At 36.6% G+C, this 15,328-nt stretch overlaps 1 protein-coding gene across 4 annotated transcripts in view; it reads right to left on the bottom strand.

Annotated features, from left to right (window-relative positions):
• Positions 1-15,328, bottom strand: part of ATF2 (activating transcription factor 2) — a 49,559-nt gene that overhangs the window by 3,301 nt on the left and 30,930 nt on the right. For all 4 annotated transcript variants that reach the window (XM_034427859.2, XM_087882033.1, XM_087882032.1 and 1 more), the window contains one exon: positions 3,894-3,999. In XM_034427859.2, coding sequence (XP_034283750.1) covers positions 3,894-3,999 — 106 coding nt within the window. The remainder of the gene's footprint in view (positions 1-3,893; positions 4,000-15,328) is intronic.

The raw sequence follows: 15,328 nt of genomic DNA on the forward strand, positions 1-15,328 counted from the left end.
ACTATTTAATATATTTTGACTTTTTCTTCTCTACTTCCTTTCAAGACGTGAAATTCTCCAATGAAGGAAACAACTGGCATAGGAAACTAATGAGGGAAGCTGGGCAGCAAACACAGCTCTGTCAAATTCAAACAATTATTTGGAGAATGTCCTGCCAGTAGCATCCAACACAGCTCTGTTGCTGGTAGAACTGCCTTCCATCAATGCACTGGGGAGTATGGCCATTTTTTTCCTCCCTCTAAAAATCTGTCCTTGAGAATGAAGAATACTTTGAAGTAGGTGAGGTGGCTTGTGGGGGGGAGGGGGGAGGGGACAGGCAAAACTGCAATTTTTGAGCAAATTTCCACTCAACACTGAATTTCATCGACTGTTTCAAAAATGTTAATCATCATACCTGTAACAAAGTTCTATTTAGTAATTGTGTGCCTTTATTTAAAAAAAAAACCCTATTACATCCAGGGATGTCAAATTCAAGGCCTGGGGCCCGGCCTGTGGGGTGCTTAGGTCTGGCCCACGGGACCGCCCTGGAAACAGCGAAGGACTGGCCTGCGGTGCCTCTGCCAGCAAAAACGGAGCTTGGGAGGGCCACGGGCAGCCCTCCCAAGCTGTTTTTGTTGGCAGAGGGTTGCAGGAGGCTGTCACAGCCAAAAGTGGAACTCAGGAGCCCATTTTCTCTGGCAGAGCGCTCGGGTCACCACAGGCTCCCTGACATGAGTGACATTGAGCTGGCTACCTCCACCCTGGCCACGCCCACTCCGGCCCCCTGAGGTCAAATACAACCCTGATGTGGCCCTCAATGAAATCGAGTTTGACACCCCTGCATTAGCCTATCCCTTTTGTTCTATCGTAGCATTAAAAACTATAGTTATTTGCCTAATCAAGCATTTGTAAGTTTTATTATTTTATTTATCTTAGGCACAATTTACTGCAACTGACTTTGAATTTACCAAGTAACTTATATAGTAAATATATTATTTTACCTGCTATTTCTAAAATATTTGCCTTTTTATTCAGAATCAAGATAGGTTTACAGTACCAATACTATGATGAAGCTAGCAAAAACACATCCCTGGTTCTCAACAACTATATATAATATTCTGGAATGAATATACAGCTTTACACATTTTTCTACTTTGTGTGCATTCCTGGTAATACATAGAATTATATGTTGTGAATAGAAATATGACTGTATGGAGAGTATATATAAATATTAAAATAAATTTTTCAATCTGAAACTTATTAGTAAGTTTTTGGATCTGGAATTTACAAGTCCTCACACGGCTAATAAACAGATATGGATTTTGCAGAAAACTTTCACTTTGTGCCAGACTCCAAGTTGGAGAACTAGACCTAATTTACCGGATGAAATAAACAATGCTAATTTTACATGATATAGAAATACACATGAAAAAAAGGCCAATAGCCAAAAGTAATTAACAGAGACATTTGACTACAGGAGTATGTACAACTAATACAGTTTAAATATTAATTTCAAATTAGGAAAACAAGAAAAAGATTTTTATTGGAACATTTATAAGTATTTAAAATAAAGCAGCTCAATTGACTACACTTTTTAAAATTTTGGTTACTTTATATTGTTTAAAGACATTGAACATACACATTTTAAAATGCCCAAAGAACTATATAGTATATACTATATAGTATATATCTGAAAAACGCTGAAAAATTATAAGTATTAAACACAAAAGGTAGATTTCTATTCTGTAATTTCATCCTTGGAGCAAATGTTGATGCGTTCGGGTAGTAAGAGGAGAAAGTTTATTTTCACTGATTTCCATATTTCTATCTAATACAGAAGTCTCTTCAAATCCTTAGAATGGATTTTTGGGGCATGTTATTGTATAGAATATAGGGAAGAATAGGTAGCAACATTTTGTAATGTTTCTGCCATGGTATCTTTTGGGTTCTTCAAGGTTTCACTGAATTGTGTAGCTTGTGTTCAATTTTTAAATTATAATTTAGCCATTTTGATATGGAAGTAGGTTATATGTACTATACATCTTAATGGCATATGCCAAATTTTTACTTGTATTTGCATTTGTATATTCTGGTTATAGTCTGATACTATTTCTTTTGAGTGATAATGCTAGTTTAATGCTATTTTCATTGCTGACTTCCATACAGAATAAAAATAGCATATACTAATGTCTCTGAGATAGTTAAATATGTCAGAGGGGGGAAAAGTTATTTCTACATTAATATTCAAGACACCTAAGCTCATTCAGCAAACTAGGCATACAAGAAGCTATCCTATAGCAGCCTGAATATATGAAATAATATTGTTTTGTCAGATGGGAGCTATAATAGCCTCATCCCTGCAACAATCATTGTTAATATAAATTCAAAATATATTTTGTATGGTTTCAATTTGCTCCAAGATGCCACTTTCTATCTTGTCAAAATGACTGGAGATCAAAAGGACTGAGATTTATAACCTCAAAACTGACAAAATCAATGTGCTAAATATATACAGTTACAGAGAGTTGCTAAATCTCCAGAATCTTTTAAATTAAAAAATATTGCCCATTCTGATGAAATTGCTTACAATGGCTACAAGTAAAGATGGTGGCCATTAAGTTTTATCGCAAGCACCTGAGGAACTGTTCACATGCAATACAAAATGTTCTTTTATTCTCCTAAATTACTGACACTGGCAAATTAAAATGAAGTGGCTACATATGGCAGAAACAATCTTCACATTTACAAATACCCTGAAATATCACTAAATCATAAAAACGAAAGCTGTGGGTTATATATTATGAATGTTGCCTAATGCATTCCCAGCTCAGTTATTTGTTACAAATTTGTATACAATGGACAAAATTGCCCATTTATTCTACTGCAGCAACTGCTTTCTGGACTTTTTATTATATCCCCAAATAAGACATACACAATTAACCTTTGAAGTGCTGAAAAAATCAGAAAGCCAACAATTTAGTTCCTTACATTTTATACCTTTACATTGTTTTATCCATAAATATTAATGTTTATTTTTTTCCCTTCAACAATACGATATATTACTCTTTTGGATGAAAATTAATTTTAATTCATCTAACAGCTTTTTAATATAAATATATAACATCATCAAAAGGATTTATGAAAATATTTTTTTTAAAAAGAATTCTATGAATTACTGTGTCCTTGAATATATTTTGCCAAAAACATGTGGAACAGTGTGCAGTGGCAGCTAAAAAAGCCAATGTATTTAAATTGCATTAACAGAAGGATACAATCAAGATCAAGTGAGGTACTAATACCACCCTATAAAGCCCTAGTAAGACCACACCTAGAGTACTGCATCCAGTTTTGGTCACCACACTATAAAAAAGATGTTGAGACTCTAGAAAAAGTGCAGAGGAGAGCAACCAGGATGATTAGGGGACCTGAGGCTAAAACATATGAAGAACGGTTGTAGGAACTGGGCATGGCTAGTCTAGGGAAGAGAAGGAGCAGGGGAGACATGATAGCCGTCTTCCAATACTTGAGGGGCTGCCATAGAGAGGAGGGGGTCAAGCTGTTTTCCAAAGCACCTGAAGGCCAGATAAGGAATAATGGATGGAAACTGACCAAGGAGAGATTCAACCTAGAAATGAGGAGGAACTTTCTGACAGTGAGAACAATCAACCAATGGAACAGCTTGCCTTTGGAAGTTGTGGGAGCTTCATTACTTGAGACTTTCAAGAAAAGATTGGACTGCCATTTGTCAGAAATGGTGTAGGGTCTCCTGCTTGAGTGGGTTGGACTAGATGACCTATAAAGTCCCTTCCAACTCTGTTAATCTGTTAAATTTCAGCATCATTTTTCAGTATTAATGTTTTCTTGGTTTGGTACTTCTTGGTATTTAGTGCTATGGGAAATGGAATATTACTCACTATGATAGCCAGATTTCTTCTGCATGGCTGTAACAGGACAATCTTTATGAGCCAGAAGTAGCTGTTTCAGCTGTGCCACTTCATTTCTCAGCAGGGTGACTTCATTCTAAATGAAAAAAAAAAGCAAGTTGTATTTTAGCTGTATTAAATTATATGCATTTCAGTCGGAGGTTTACAAGATCCTGAAAAGACAAGTAAAAGTCACTGTCAGGGTTCTGAGTAATGCACCCATTGAAAGCAGAACTCTGAGGCAGGTAGATTCCTCAAAGAACATGTTTATTGGATACATCATATTGGCACAGCCGGTGAAAACCAACTCTAAAGGTTCCTGCGGTTTTCACCTAATTAAGAGTAAACCCCCCTCCCAGGTGTCACCAGTCACATTGTCCAATGAATATAGCTGGCAGGCTCCTCTCCTTCTTTTTTTTTTTTTTTTTTTATTGAAAAAGTTTTTCAAATACAGATTTTTCCCCCTTTTTCCCCCCCTCCCCCCCCACCCCCCCTCCCCTTGACTTCCTCATAGTAAAACCCAAGTTCATAACAGATTATATCATACTTTACTATCCACATACTCAATCTCAATATACTGACCCTTTCATTTTAATAAGATTATCATACCCCCCGTATACTATGCTATAATAAGCATTTCAAAGTGACATTCTATTATAACATTATCTAATAACTCCTGATTTAAAGTAATAATATTATTATATCTCCCAATTTAACAATTTCTACTCGTAGTCTACCCTTTTACTACCCCTCAGACAATATAACATTTCAAAACATACTTCTATTCTAAGTATTCAAAAAGTCCTAATTTAACACTTATTCAGTTCCAGTAGCCATTTCGTTTCCCCCCTTCATTACAAATATTCACATCTAAACATTTCTTTAAAATAAACAATCCATAACCTAACCTTTCTCCACCCACTTTCCTACAGAATTACCATAATTATTCTTAATATCTTTATTCTTCTACCCAATCCCCTAGAAAAATATTCCCTTATGTAAATAAGATCCTAAAAAAAAAAAAAAAACTTTAAACTTATGATCCATATAGTATCTTCTGGAATATCTTTCAACTGGATGATGAACTCCACCCATGTTAGGGTAACATCGCATCCTTATTCCAACAGCATTTTCGATATCTTCAGTTACCATCTGCCCCCATCAGCAACAAATATCTTCATATTGGAAAAGAAAAAACCCCGACAACCACCCGAGTGACTTTATAATTATATTCCATATAATGTTTATGGAGGTGTCTTTGATCCAGATAATTGGTTCCAACCATCATAATAGGGTAACAACCAGATCTTCTGCGTGCCCCAATCCAATAAGTCTCTTGCCATATAGCTCAGCATACACGTATTTATCCGGAACTCCAAAAAACAAACAAGATATTTCCAACCATTTGGTTTAAGGCCTTTTTCACACCCAATAATTCAGCACTGCAGAGATCTGCCACTCTCCTCAGGATAAAATAAGCCAATATTTTGCCCATTATCTTTTTATATATTCAGTCCTCTCATAAGTAACTGGCATTACACTGTTGTTTAATTTAAAAAATTTTTATGTTTGTGAGACCTACTTCTTCTTTTCTTAACTTCTTGTGGGTTGGATCTCCATCCTAAACTCCTTTCTGTAGATTGTGTATCAACTATTTGGTTTTGCTGAAGAGTAGCTTGATCCTGTTGGGTTTGCATCTGTGGCTGAGATCTTTCTGGTTCTATAAATTGTATATCAGCTGATTGACTTACATGCTCGTTTGTGGCTTGACAAATCATTGCATTAAGGTCCGGAACCGCCTCTCTTATATTAGATAATCCAGCTGAGGCCTCTGAAAGAGGATCCAAAAGCGGCTCATCTATGGAGACCTCTTTAATTTGTTGTTTCTTCGTTATTTCCATCTCCTTCTGCTTTTCTTGGGTTTCTATCTCTTGTTGATTTTGCTTTTTAAGTACCTTATAATAGAATTCTTCCGCTTTTTCAAGAGTATTTAACTGATATCTTACTCCTTGATATCTCAATATTATACCCACTGGGACATCCCACCTGTATAAGATATTCTGTCTTCTTAACTCAGTCACCAAGGGCCCAAATTTCTTTCTATCTCTTAAGATCTTAGGCGGCAATTCCTTATATATCCAAATTTTTCTCCCGTTCAATTGTAAAGTAGAGTTAAAGGATTTTTGCAGAATATCATTTCTTATCTCTTTTTCTGTAAAGTAAATTACCACATCTCTAGGCAATTGCCTTTGCTTGGCAATCCAGGAATCCACTCTGTAAGCCTTATCAATTTTACTGATTACGTCCCCGTGATGAACCTTTAAGATCCCAGCCAAAACTTGAGCAGATGTTTTTCTTAAGTCATCACTATTATTTTCCTGTAAGCCTCTAATTCTGATCGCAAATTCTGTGATCCTGTATTGCAACATTACAGCCTCTCTTTCAATTCCTTGCTTTATATCTTCTAGATTATAAGTCTCGTGACCAGCTTCTTCTTTAGACTTTACTTCTAAGCTATTATCTCGAATATTTGCTAAGTCCTTTTCAATTCTTAATATTTTATTGTCCAAGTTATCAATTTTCTCCATTTTAGACTCTAGCAATTTAATATTTGTATCCAACTTTATCGCAATTTCTGAAAAACCATTAGTCACTGTTACAATCTTTTGTTGCAAATTATCATACTTTAGTTGTATCATTTCTTTAATTTCCTGCCTTAAATTTTCAAATTTCTGATTCACAGTTTCATAATATTTTGCCATTTCCTCCTGAATAAATTCTTTTAAATTACAACCATTCTGCAGAGTCTGTAGGCTCAGAGAGTGGGGGAGCACCCCCCCCCCTTTCTTGTCTGTCAGCTTTTATTAACGCCATTCTTCCAGCAGACTTTTCTCTTTTACCCCCCAAACAAGATCAAGTAATCACCAGGAAGAGAGGAACCTAAAATAACTATTATTGTTTCAAATTGTAGCCAGCGCTGTATATTCCGCAGCTTTGTATCTGTTATAAAAAGACTCTTCTTTCTTCTACTTCCCAAGCCTCCGCGGCCATTTTAAAACTTTTTTTTTCCTTCTCTTCACTTTAAAATGCTTGTAAATTCATTAAGAATACTTGCGGTTTAGGGTCCCAAATCCAAATCCAAATCTCATATTTTTTTTTTTTTTTTTAGTAGATCCATCTGTTAAGTTCATTGATTAGTCCGGTTCCAGCGCCTGGCTATGCAAAAGTGCATAGTGCACCCGATGCCTGGAGCGGCGGCGAGGGAAAAAGGGGGAGCGCCAACCTGCTCGTCCCCAAGAGTTTAAAAAGACTCTGGGGACTTCGCAGAGGGCTCTACCCACCCCCACCCGCTCAGACTCGCATTTCCATCAGGAAATGGAGTTTTTCGAGCCGCCTTTCAGATGTAAAGGCGGCTCTTTTACAGGCAACGGGGCGGCGGTCGCAGAGGACCGTCTGGCGGCACCGGAAACCAGACAGGAAGTCGCTCCTCTCCTTCTTCACCAGCCACCTGTTACAATAACCTTGCTTCACACAAGAAAACTTTTTTGTTTTGACTGTTAGCTGGGCTATCTATTTCCCCCCTCCCTTTCCTCTCTCAGGCTTCGTGGCAACTATGAGGCAGCACAAGATGGCTTCAGCGAGATTCGCTTCAGAGTTGACAGACACAGCACACACTTCTAGTATATATTAATAGCAAAAAAATTAATATTTATGAAAAGTGGGATATAAATAGAACGAATAGCTGAAGCTTGTGGCCAGATAACTTTATTTCTATTCCTTTGTTACACAAAGCCACTCAGTCACTTCGAAATGAGATGGGCAGCAAATAAATTAATAAATAAATAAATCATAGTGGGAATACTTTCTTCCCTCTTAGTATTATTCATATTTATTAATTGAATTATTTTTTTCTTTTATTTTATCTACTTCCTCTAATCTCTATGGCCATACAATATCTTGCACATTGCCTTTTATTATTTAAAATCCTCACTCTTATCTTCTTGAAGATTTCATCATCTGCATTCAAATATGGCTTTCCTTTTCTTCCCCTTCCTTCACATATTTGCCCTGTAATATTACACAGTAGTAGTATTGTGTAGTATACAATCCCACTACAGTCACTTTATTTATGCTTCTTCTTGATATGCCCACTCTCATTTCACATAACAAAGTAGGAATAAGCATTCCTTGTAACAGACCATATGTTATCCAGTACCTTTCCACCACAATGTTTATCTCTTAAAATTTCCCCATCTATTTTAATAAATATTTTATCAAGCTACAAGCTGCACTAATTGCTCTAGTGTTTTGTCATTTATATATATAAATTGCAACTGGTCACTCCGTTTTCTTTTGGCATGAGGAAATGGTATCTCTCCATGCTCCTTTTGGCAAAATAAAATCTAATATTCAGTGCAAATCATTTAACTTCTCACACAAAATGGCACTGTCTGCATATAAAAATGAGGACCCGGTTTGTGGGGGCAATAAGCTGACTTTGTATAAAATATACAAAAGTATGAAGGCTATTGCTTAACGCCTTGGAAGCCGCCCTGAGTCTCCGGAGAAGGGCGGCATATAAATAAATAAATAAATAAAAATACACATTCACTTTCCAAACCAACAAAGTTACAGATGCAGTCTTAATGCACATCAAACACACACTTTTATGGAACCTTTCATAAAGAAACCACATCATATTTTAAGACTTCTCTTAAAATATTTAAGATTACAAATCCTACAACTTGAACTTCGATGATTTTTCAGCATTGTCATAGCACTGATGCCTCACTTTTCATTATTTTGCCTTGATATTAACATTTGTAGCATTCATTTTTGTCTTATGTTCACTTTTATTTCATTGACTTTTTTTTTTGGTTTTTCTCTCTTAAAATTTGTCCTTTGTTCTTCCATCACAATACCACCATATATATCGCCAAGCTACGATTCCTACCTTAATAGTAATCCAGAACCTTTCTTTCATTCATAATTAAACAGATCCCATCACTTTCCTACATCTTTTAATGAACTTCATTCTACAAGGATCAAAAACATTATTTGCATCTCTTACATCTTTCAATTTTCTCTCAGATTTCAGAAAGGAACAATTTTCATTTAATAGTTCACATTCCTCTTAATTTCAAGTTATAATGTTTCATGGTCATCATCTGATGAACCCCATATTGATGTCTGTGTTCATCATGACCTTAACTGAAGCTTATACGTAACTTTTTAGTAAGGCAGTAAAACAGGAAAGATGTAGACTAGGTTATCACTATTAGTTGCACCCATGCTACATGCAGCACTCCTTGCTCACACTATATTTTGGACTGTATATCACAAGACAACAGAAACCTTGTTTTATTCCCTCATATTTGTGCTAATTTATGTAAGTTAGGATTTGTAATCCACATACTGCCTTATGAGCCTACATATGATCGCCTGAATCCCACCAATTAATAATTATATTCACTGAAGTGACACAACCCGAGGATATATATGTAACTACTGGTACAACCTCCCCCCCTCAACAATATCTAAATGGTAGACCAGAAGGATATATTCAGAATACATTTTCTCATTTAATTAAAAATAATCTGAAACTCTATTAAAGAATACTATATTCCTACTCCATATTACTCAAATTTTTAATGGTGTCCAACTAAAGCTACAGATTCAGGCTGCAAAATCCAAATGACCCCTAGATGGCAGCAAAGTAGGGATGTGCAAAACTTTCTCTGCATAAACAATATAGTGTAAGGAACTGGCAGCTCTGATCAAAACACACATATTTTGTCTGAGCATGAATCTGAAACACACTTCAGGCAGGACCTGTTCTGGAATAGGAACAGCAAGAGGGGAAAAAAAAGGCCTTCGGTGGCAGCACATGTAATGTCAGCTAAGGGAGGTAATGGAAACAAATATGTTGTGAAGATTGGAGAGGAATGGGCAGGCTGGCTGAATTCAAATGTGACGATCTATAGGGAAGAAAGAAGAAAGGCACAGGATGAGCAGGCGGGTGGATACTTGAATGTAAACGTGTCATGGGAGTAAGAGAAAGAAGGTGCTGAATTTGGTAGGAGGGCAAGCACAATGGCCATGGAGGAACAGAGAAAGGAGAACAATACCACCATTGACCTACTGACCCTATTATACCCTTCTGGATTTTGCCTCAGCTGAAACTCCAAACAACTAAAAAGTTACCGATTTTGATTTGGTTGTGCTTCCAAGTTGCAACGTCTTTGTTACTAAACACACTTTCAGCATGCAATATTTGCTACCATTGGTGATTGTCTGGATTTTTGCAGTCCAGACCTGAGGTAGACCTAATTATGCAATAGAATGAACAACACTTGAGAAAGTAAAAAGGTGGTTTTGACCTATGACTTCGTGGTCAAATTACTTAAATTACCACCAATATATATATCAATAGATATCAATATATATCTTAGCATTTATAAGTTATACATAGCTGGCTCTTTTTTGTTGTAGCCATAAATAAAGAATTAATACCACTGCACAGATTTCCAGAACATATTACTTCAATATCGCAAGAGATAGTAATGCTAGGACAAAAGCAGAATTTTAATTTCATTTCTGCATAATTAAAATTAAGAACTAAATTAATTAAGAATAACCAAAATCATTTTCCATATGCATTTAATAATTATCTCCTAGAAATTACAAAGTATAATTTGATGAGAACTTTTAGGAAGTTTTGAGAAGCTTTAGGGCTTTAGGATATGTATCCTTGCGATATGTTGAGTTGAACAAGTCTAGGTATCATCGACAACTATTCCTGAAATAACCGATATTTGTATTTTTACATTTAAATTATATGTAATTTTTATTATATTATATAAGCCACTTTGGAAATAATTTGTCCCAAAAGGCAAATTAAAGGTATATTTAAAACAAATATACTATCTCAATAAACTTTTCAGAGCCAACACCTAAAATACCTAGATAATAAACTTCAAATGTAGTCTTCTCAATGTTGCCTGAATTCATAGGACAGCCTTTTAAATTCAATAGGAAGAATTACAATTGTAATCTTTCCTTCATTGCAACTGCTACAGAACAGAACTGAATATTCTAAATTTTATGGATTGTACCGTGAGTGGGGGGAAGTATCAGACACCTAGCCAGCCAAATATTTTTCATGACCTGAGTATATTCCAAAAAAATGTCTTGGACTGCAGAATGTCCTCTACACACTAAAAGATTCTCATGCAGAATAATCTCTACCTGCTGGCTGGGAAATGGCAGAATCTCCCCCCATATCCTTCTTGCTCTTAGCTACCGGTATGGTAAATAGCCAGTTGGCAGGCTAGGATAAGTGTGATAGATTCAAGAATATACATTAAATGAAGAAAAGTGGCAGGAAAACAATGGCTCCCTACTGCAACTTAATTGTTGAGTTGAAGGTAGGGAAAAGTAGTTTTTTTCAAAGTAGCAGTTTCTCCCATGTTAAACAGAGATTTGAATAAATCAATCAGCTGGGCAGTAAGGAAAAACAGGAATAACACCTGAGGCTAAGGGTCCCTGTAGGGCTTTTTTCCCTTTTGAAAATATCAACAGTAGTGAGCACATATAATGCACAAATTAACACAAGGGCAGCATTTTTCAGCTTTAAATTATGTGAATGTATTTGCAATTTTGAGTGTCATGAGCACAAGCACAGATTGACCAGCTGCCACACCACATATGGTCATAAGGTGATTTCCCCTCAAATTGCCTTATCTGCTTATCATTTTCTTTTTTTTTGCAGAATAAACCCTAGTGAATTCACCTGCCTGTTCATCTCAGCCTGGAAGCAAAACAAAACTGAATGAAATTTGTTTAAAAAATACTCTTCCCATTAATTTAGTTACTATTTTTCATTGTGGCTGTAATGATCCAGGATTATTGTCTCTGAAGAAGCTGCTAGAGCTGAATCAGTGGAATGTCAGCCTCAGGAGACACCAAGCCAGGGATCACCTGAAGCTGATCACATACAGGCCCTATGAAAACATCTGGAGCAGTCAATTGATGAGATATGGTGCCCACGCCCTTAGATTGTTGAGTAGAGTGGAAAGCAGAGGAAAAATGCTCAATGAAATGTCTTGCCAAGCAAGAGAGAACGACCCTAAATAAAGATAGATAGTTGCAGCCTCAATGAAAAAGCAGCACTGAAACAAGTTTCTCTGTTGGAAGCAACCATCTTATCTACTGCTTTGGTGTGCGAGTTCTGTGAATTCTGCTTCTGTAAAACAAACCCTGAAACGTTGACCTTTGGACTGGATGAACTTTGGACTACATTTTGACTTTTCTTCTTTCTGCTGGAAGCAAAACTATTCAGGACAATTGCCTTTCTCAGAGATTCTGTGCCGATTTACATTCCTTTCCTTGTGAGCTGTTTATCTACTCAGCCTTGAGTAAATTGCTTTTTTTACCAAGCAACTGTTCGTGTTGAGTTTGAAATTCAAAACAAAACAGTGGCAGATATTAATAACAAACTTTAAACAGAACTGCAAAGTGCAGTTAACCAATATTTTCTTACTTTTGCTTCTAAATATGCATTTGGATAGACTATATAGTTGATATTTTCAAAGAGCAAGAGATGTTCATCAATATAGTAGTACTTGGTATTCATTGTTAATTGGTTCCAGGAGGCATGACGAGTACTAAAAATGGCAAGTACCCATAAGGAATAATGTAAATAAATTCAATGTGTTTCCAAACCAAAGTCAATGCACATTTTAAGGCAACGTGTAAAATGATAGGGTTGTATTTCATTATATGAGAAACAAATCTAAAAATGAATACTTAGATTAAATAAAATTAAAACTTCAATTTACCTATGCTGATGAGGAAAAACACATAAAAATGCACAAAATAACCACAGAAACGAAGAGAAGACTGCAAGGGGATGTGCAAAGGGCGAGAGCTACCGTGTGACTAATGCATGACCCTTTGCTTTGGCTGGAAAGGGTACGGAGTCATGAGGCAACTGACAACGGCAAGTTCTAGCTTGAGCATTAAGTACCAAACAAATGAGTACCAGGATAAAATTTTCTCATCAAAATATGTTGTGTATCAAATTCAACGAATTTCAAAGCAGTCGAGTACCAAAGTATGACTGTATTTGTATGCTTATGAATGCAGTGCTGGAGGTCTCAGCCTCAAAGACAGAAATAATTATCTACCGTATATTTGTAATCCAAGTAAACCAGAATGATAATACTCTTTAATCAAAGTATCTAATTGATATTTTAAACATTTCATTTCCAAAATTATGTAATTTTATGATGTCCCAGTCCCATTGTTTTACGTTTTGATCAATATTTCTTATTCTGAAATAGAACCCAGAATAATTAATCAATTCAATTAATTGTCAAGGTTCCAAGTAATGAACGCATCTAATCAGCACTCTGAGACTTTTAGCTTTCTCAAAGAACTGCCTTATTGAGTACAACATTTCAGCACGGTTGAAAAACAAACCAGCTCTGGCTATTTCTCGCGCTTTTAGTATAATTAAAGATTAGACAGCTCCCTCCCTCCTTGTCACAGGTTACGTTGTCCAGTCAGGTGTTCTGGCATCTCCTCTTCCAGTCTCTGGCCAGCACCTGTTGGGATGACCTTGGTTCCCATGAGATATAGTAAGTTGTTGATGTCTGGACTGACATTCCAGAGCTCCCTCCTCCCCCCAAAGTGTGTCAAGCTGAGAAATGGAAAAAATGGCTGCAACAGGCCCGATCCGTTTCTAAGTTGACATTAATATTATAATTGACATCTATAAGCTTTCAAAACAAGAAAAATCTGTGTACAGTAATATTTGTATTTCGCAATTTCAGGCTTTTAATTATATTCCTGAATCTGTTTATTCTGTAGAATTGACAAAGTAAAAAAATACTGAACCTTTGCATTATTTCAGAGTCAGCATACTGGGGATGATCAAATTTATTATATTTGACACTGAATGTAAGTAACTGCAGATCATCATTGCTCACCCTGATCAGCTCTCCAAACTTGTCAAGTCAAGAATTACAGGAATTCAGGATTAATGTTTCTCTATAAAGCATGGTTTAATTATTTCTTTGACATTTAATTTTCTTGACTATTCAGGCCTTCACAATGACCAGTTTTGCTGATAGCAGAATGTAAATTATGTATTTCTTTTACATCTATTAATATGAAGGTAATTTCTGAGAATGTGAAAAAAATAGTTTCACCTAACTACAGTTCTAAGTAGGAAAAGTTATTAACACAAGCAGAAACCCCTATTAGGTCACATTTATTTTAGACAGGCGCAGCCTATTGGGATATATCACTCACCTCCAAATTGTCTTTCTGGACAAAACTGAAAGAGGCTTTTTCATCATAAATCTATATATTACCATCTCAGAGGTGTTATTTATTTTTAATTGCTAAAAGAACCATGAAACAATAAACTCATAAATTTTGACCAATACTTCAGGCGTTTTGAGATTTCTTAAAATTTGAAAATTTTGTAAGAACCTGGTATTTGAAGTTACTGTAGGCATATTGTATTGCTGACCCTGACCTAGATGACACTCTCCACTGATTTGCTGGACAAACTACAGTACTTTTCGGACTATAAGACGCTCTGGACTATAAGACGCAACTAGCTTTTGGGCAAGAAAAAAAAACAAGAAATTTTTTTTTGCCTCTGCCTCCCAGCAAATTGCTTCCTTGCAGCAAGCAGCAAACAGCCTGGTCAGCTTCAGCACAGCCTGATTTAGCATGAGTAGCTGATTGGCGGTTGGATCAGCCTCCCGGAATACTGCCGATTAGCTGTTCCAGGCTACAGGGATCGCCGCCACTCATCACCGCCACCTATCCCCACCGCCTTGAACGGGTTGAAAACGGGACATACAGAACCCAAAAACAGGGCGCATGGAGGCCGAAAATGGGGGGTGCAGAGGCGGCAATGGCGATCCCCGCAGCCTGGAATAGCTGATGGACAGTATTCTGGGAGGCAGATCCAACTGCCAATCAGCTGCTCGTGCTAAATCAGGCTGTACTGAAGCTAACCAGGCTGTTTGCTGCAAGGAGGCAAATTGCTGGGAGACAGAGGCCGAAGGGTGGGGGCTAGCGGGTGGGCAGGGCTTCAGCAACATTCGCTCTATAACACACAGATATTTCCACCTACTTTTTTTGGGGAGGAGTGCGTCTTATAGACCGAAAAATATGGTAGTTGGGACTTGAGCTATCTTACTAGCATCTCTTGATAAGTTCAGCATGCTATTATGCTGGGTTTTTTTTTTTAAAGAATACAGGTAGTCCTCAACTTACAACCATTTGCTTAGTGACCGGTTTGAAGTTACAACATCATTTTAAAAAGTGACTTATGACCGTTTTTCACATTTACGACTGCTGCAGAATCCCCATGGTCATGTGATCAAAATTCGGACATTTGGTAA

This window comes from Pantherophis guttatus, chromosome 1 (assembly GCF_059756535.1).
Source record: "Pantherophis guttatus breed Tessera chromosome 1, ASM5975653v1, whole genome shotgun sequence".
Classification (NCBI taxonomy): domain Eukaryota; kingdom Metazoa; phylum Chordata; class Lepidosauria; order Squamata; family Colubridae; genus Pantherophis; species Pantherophis guttatus.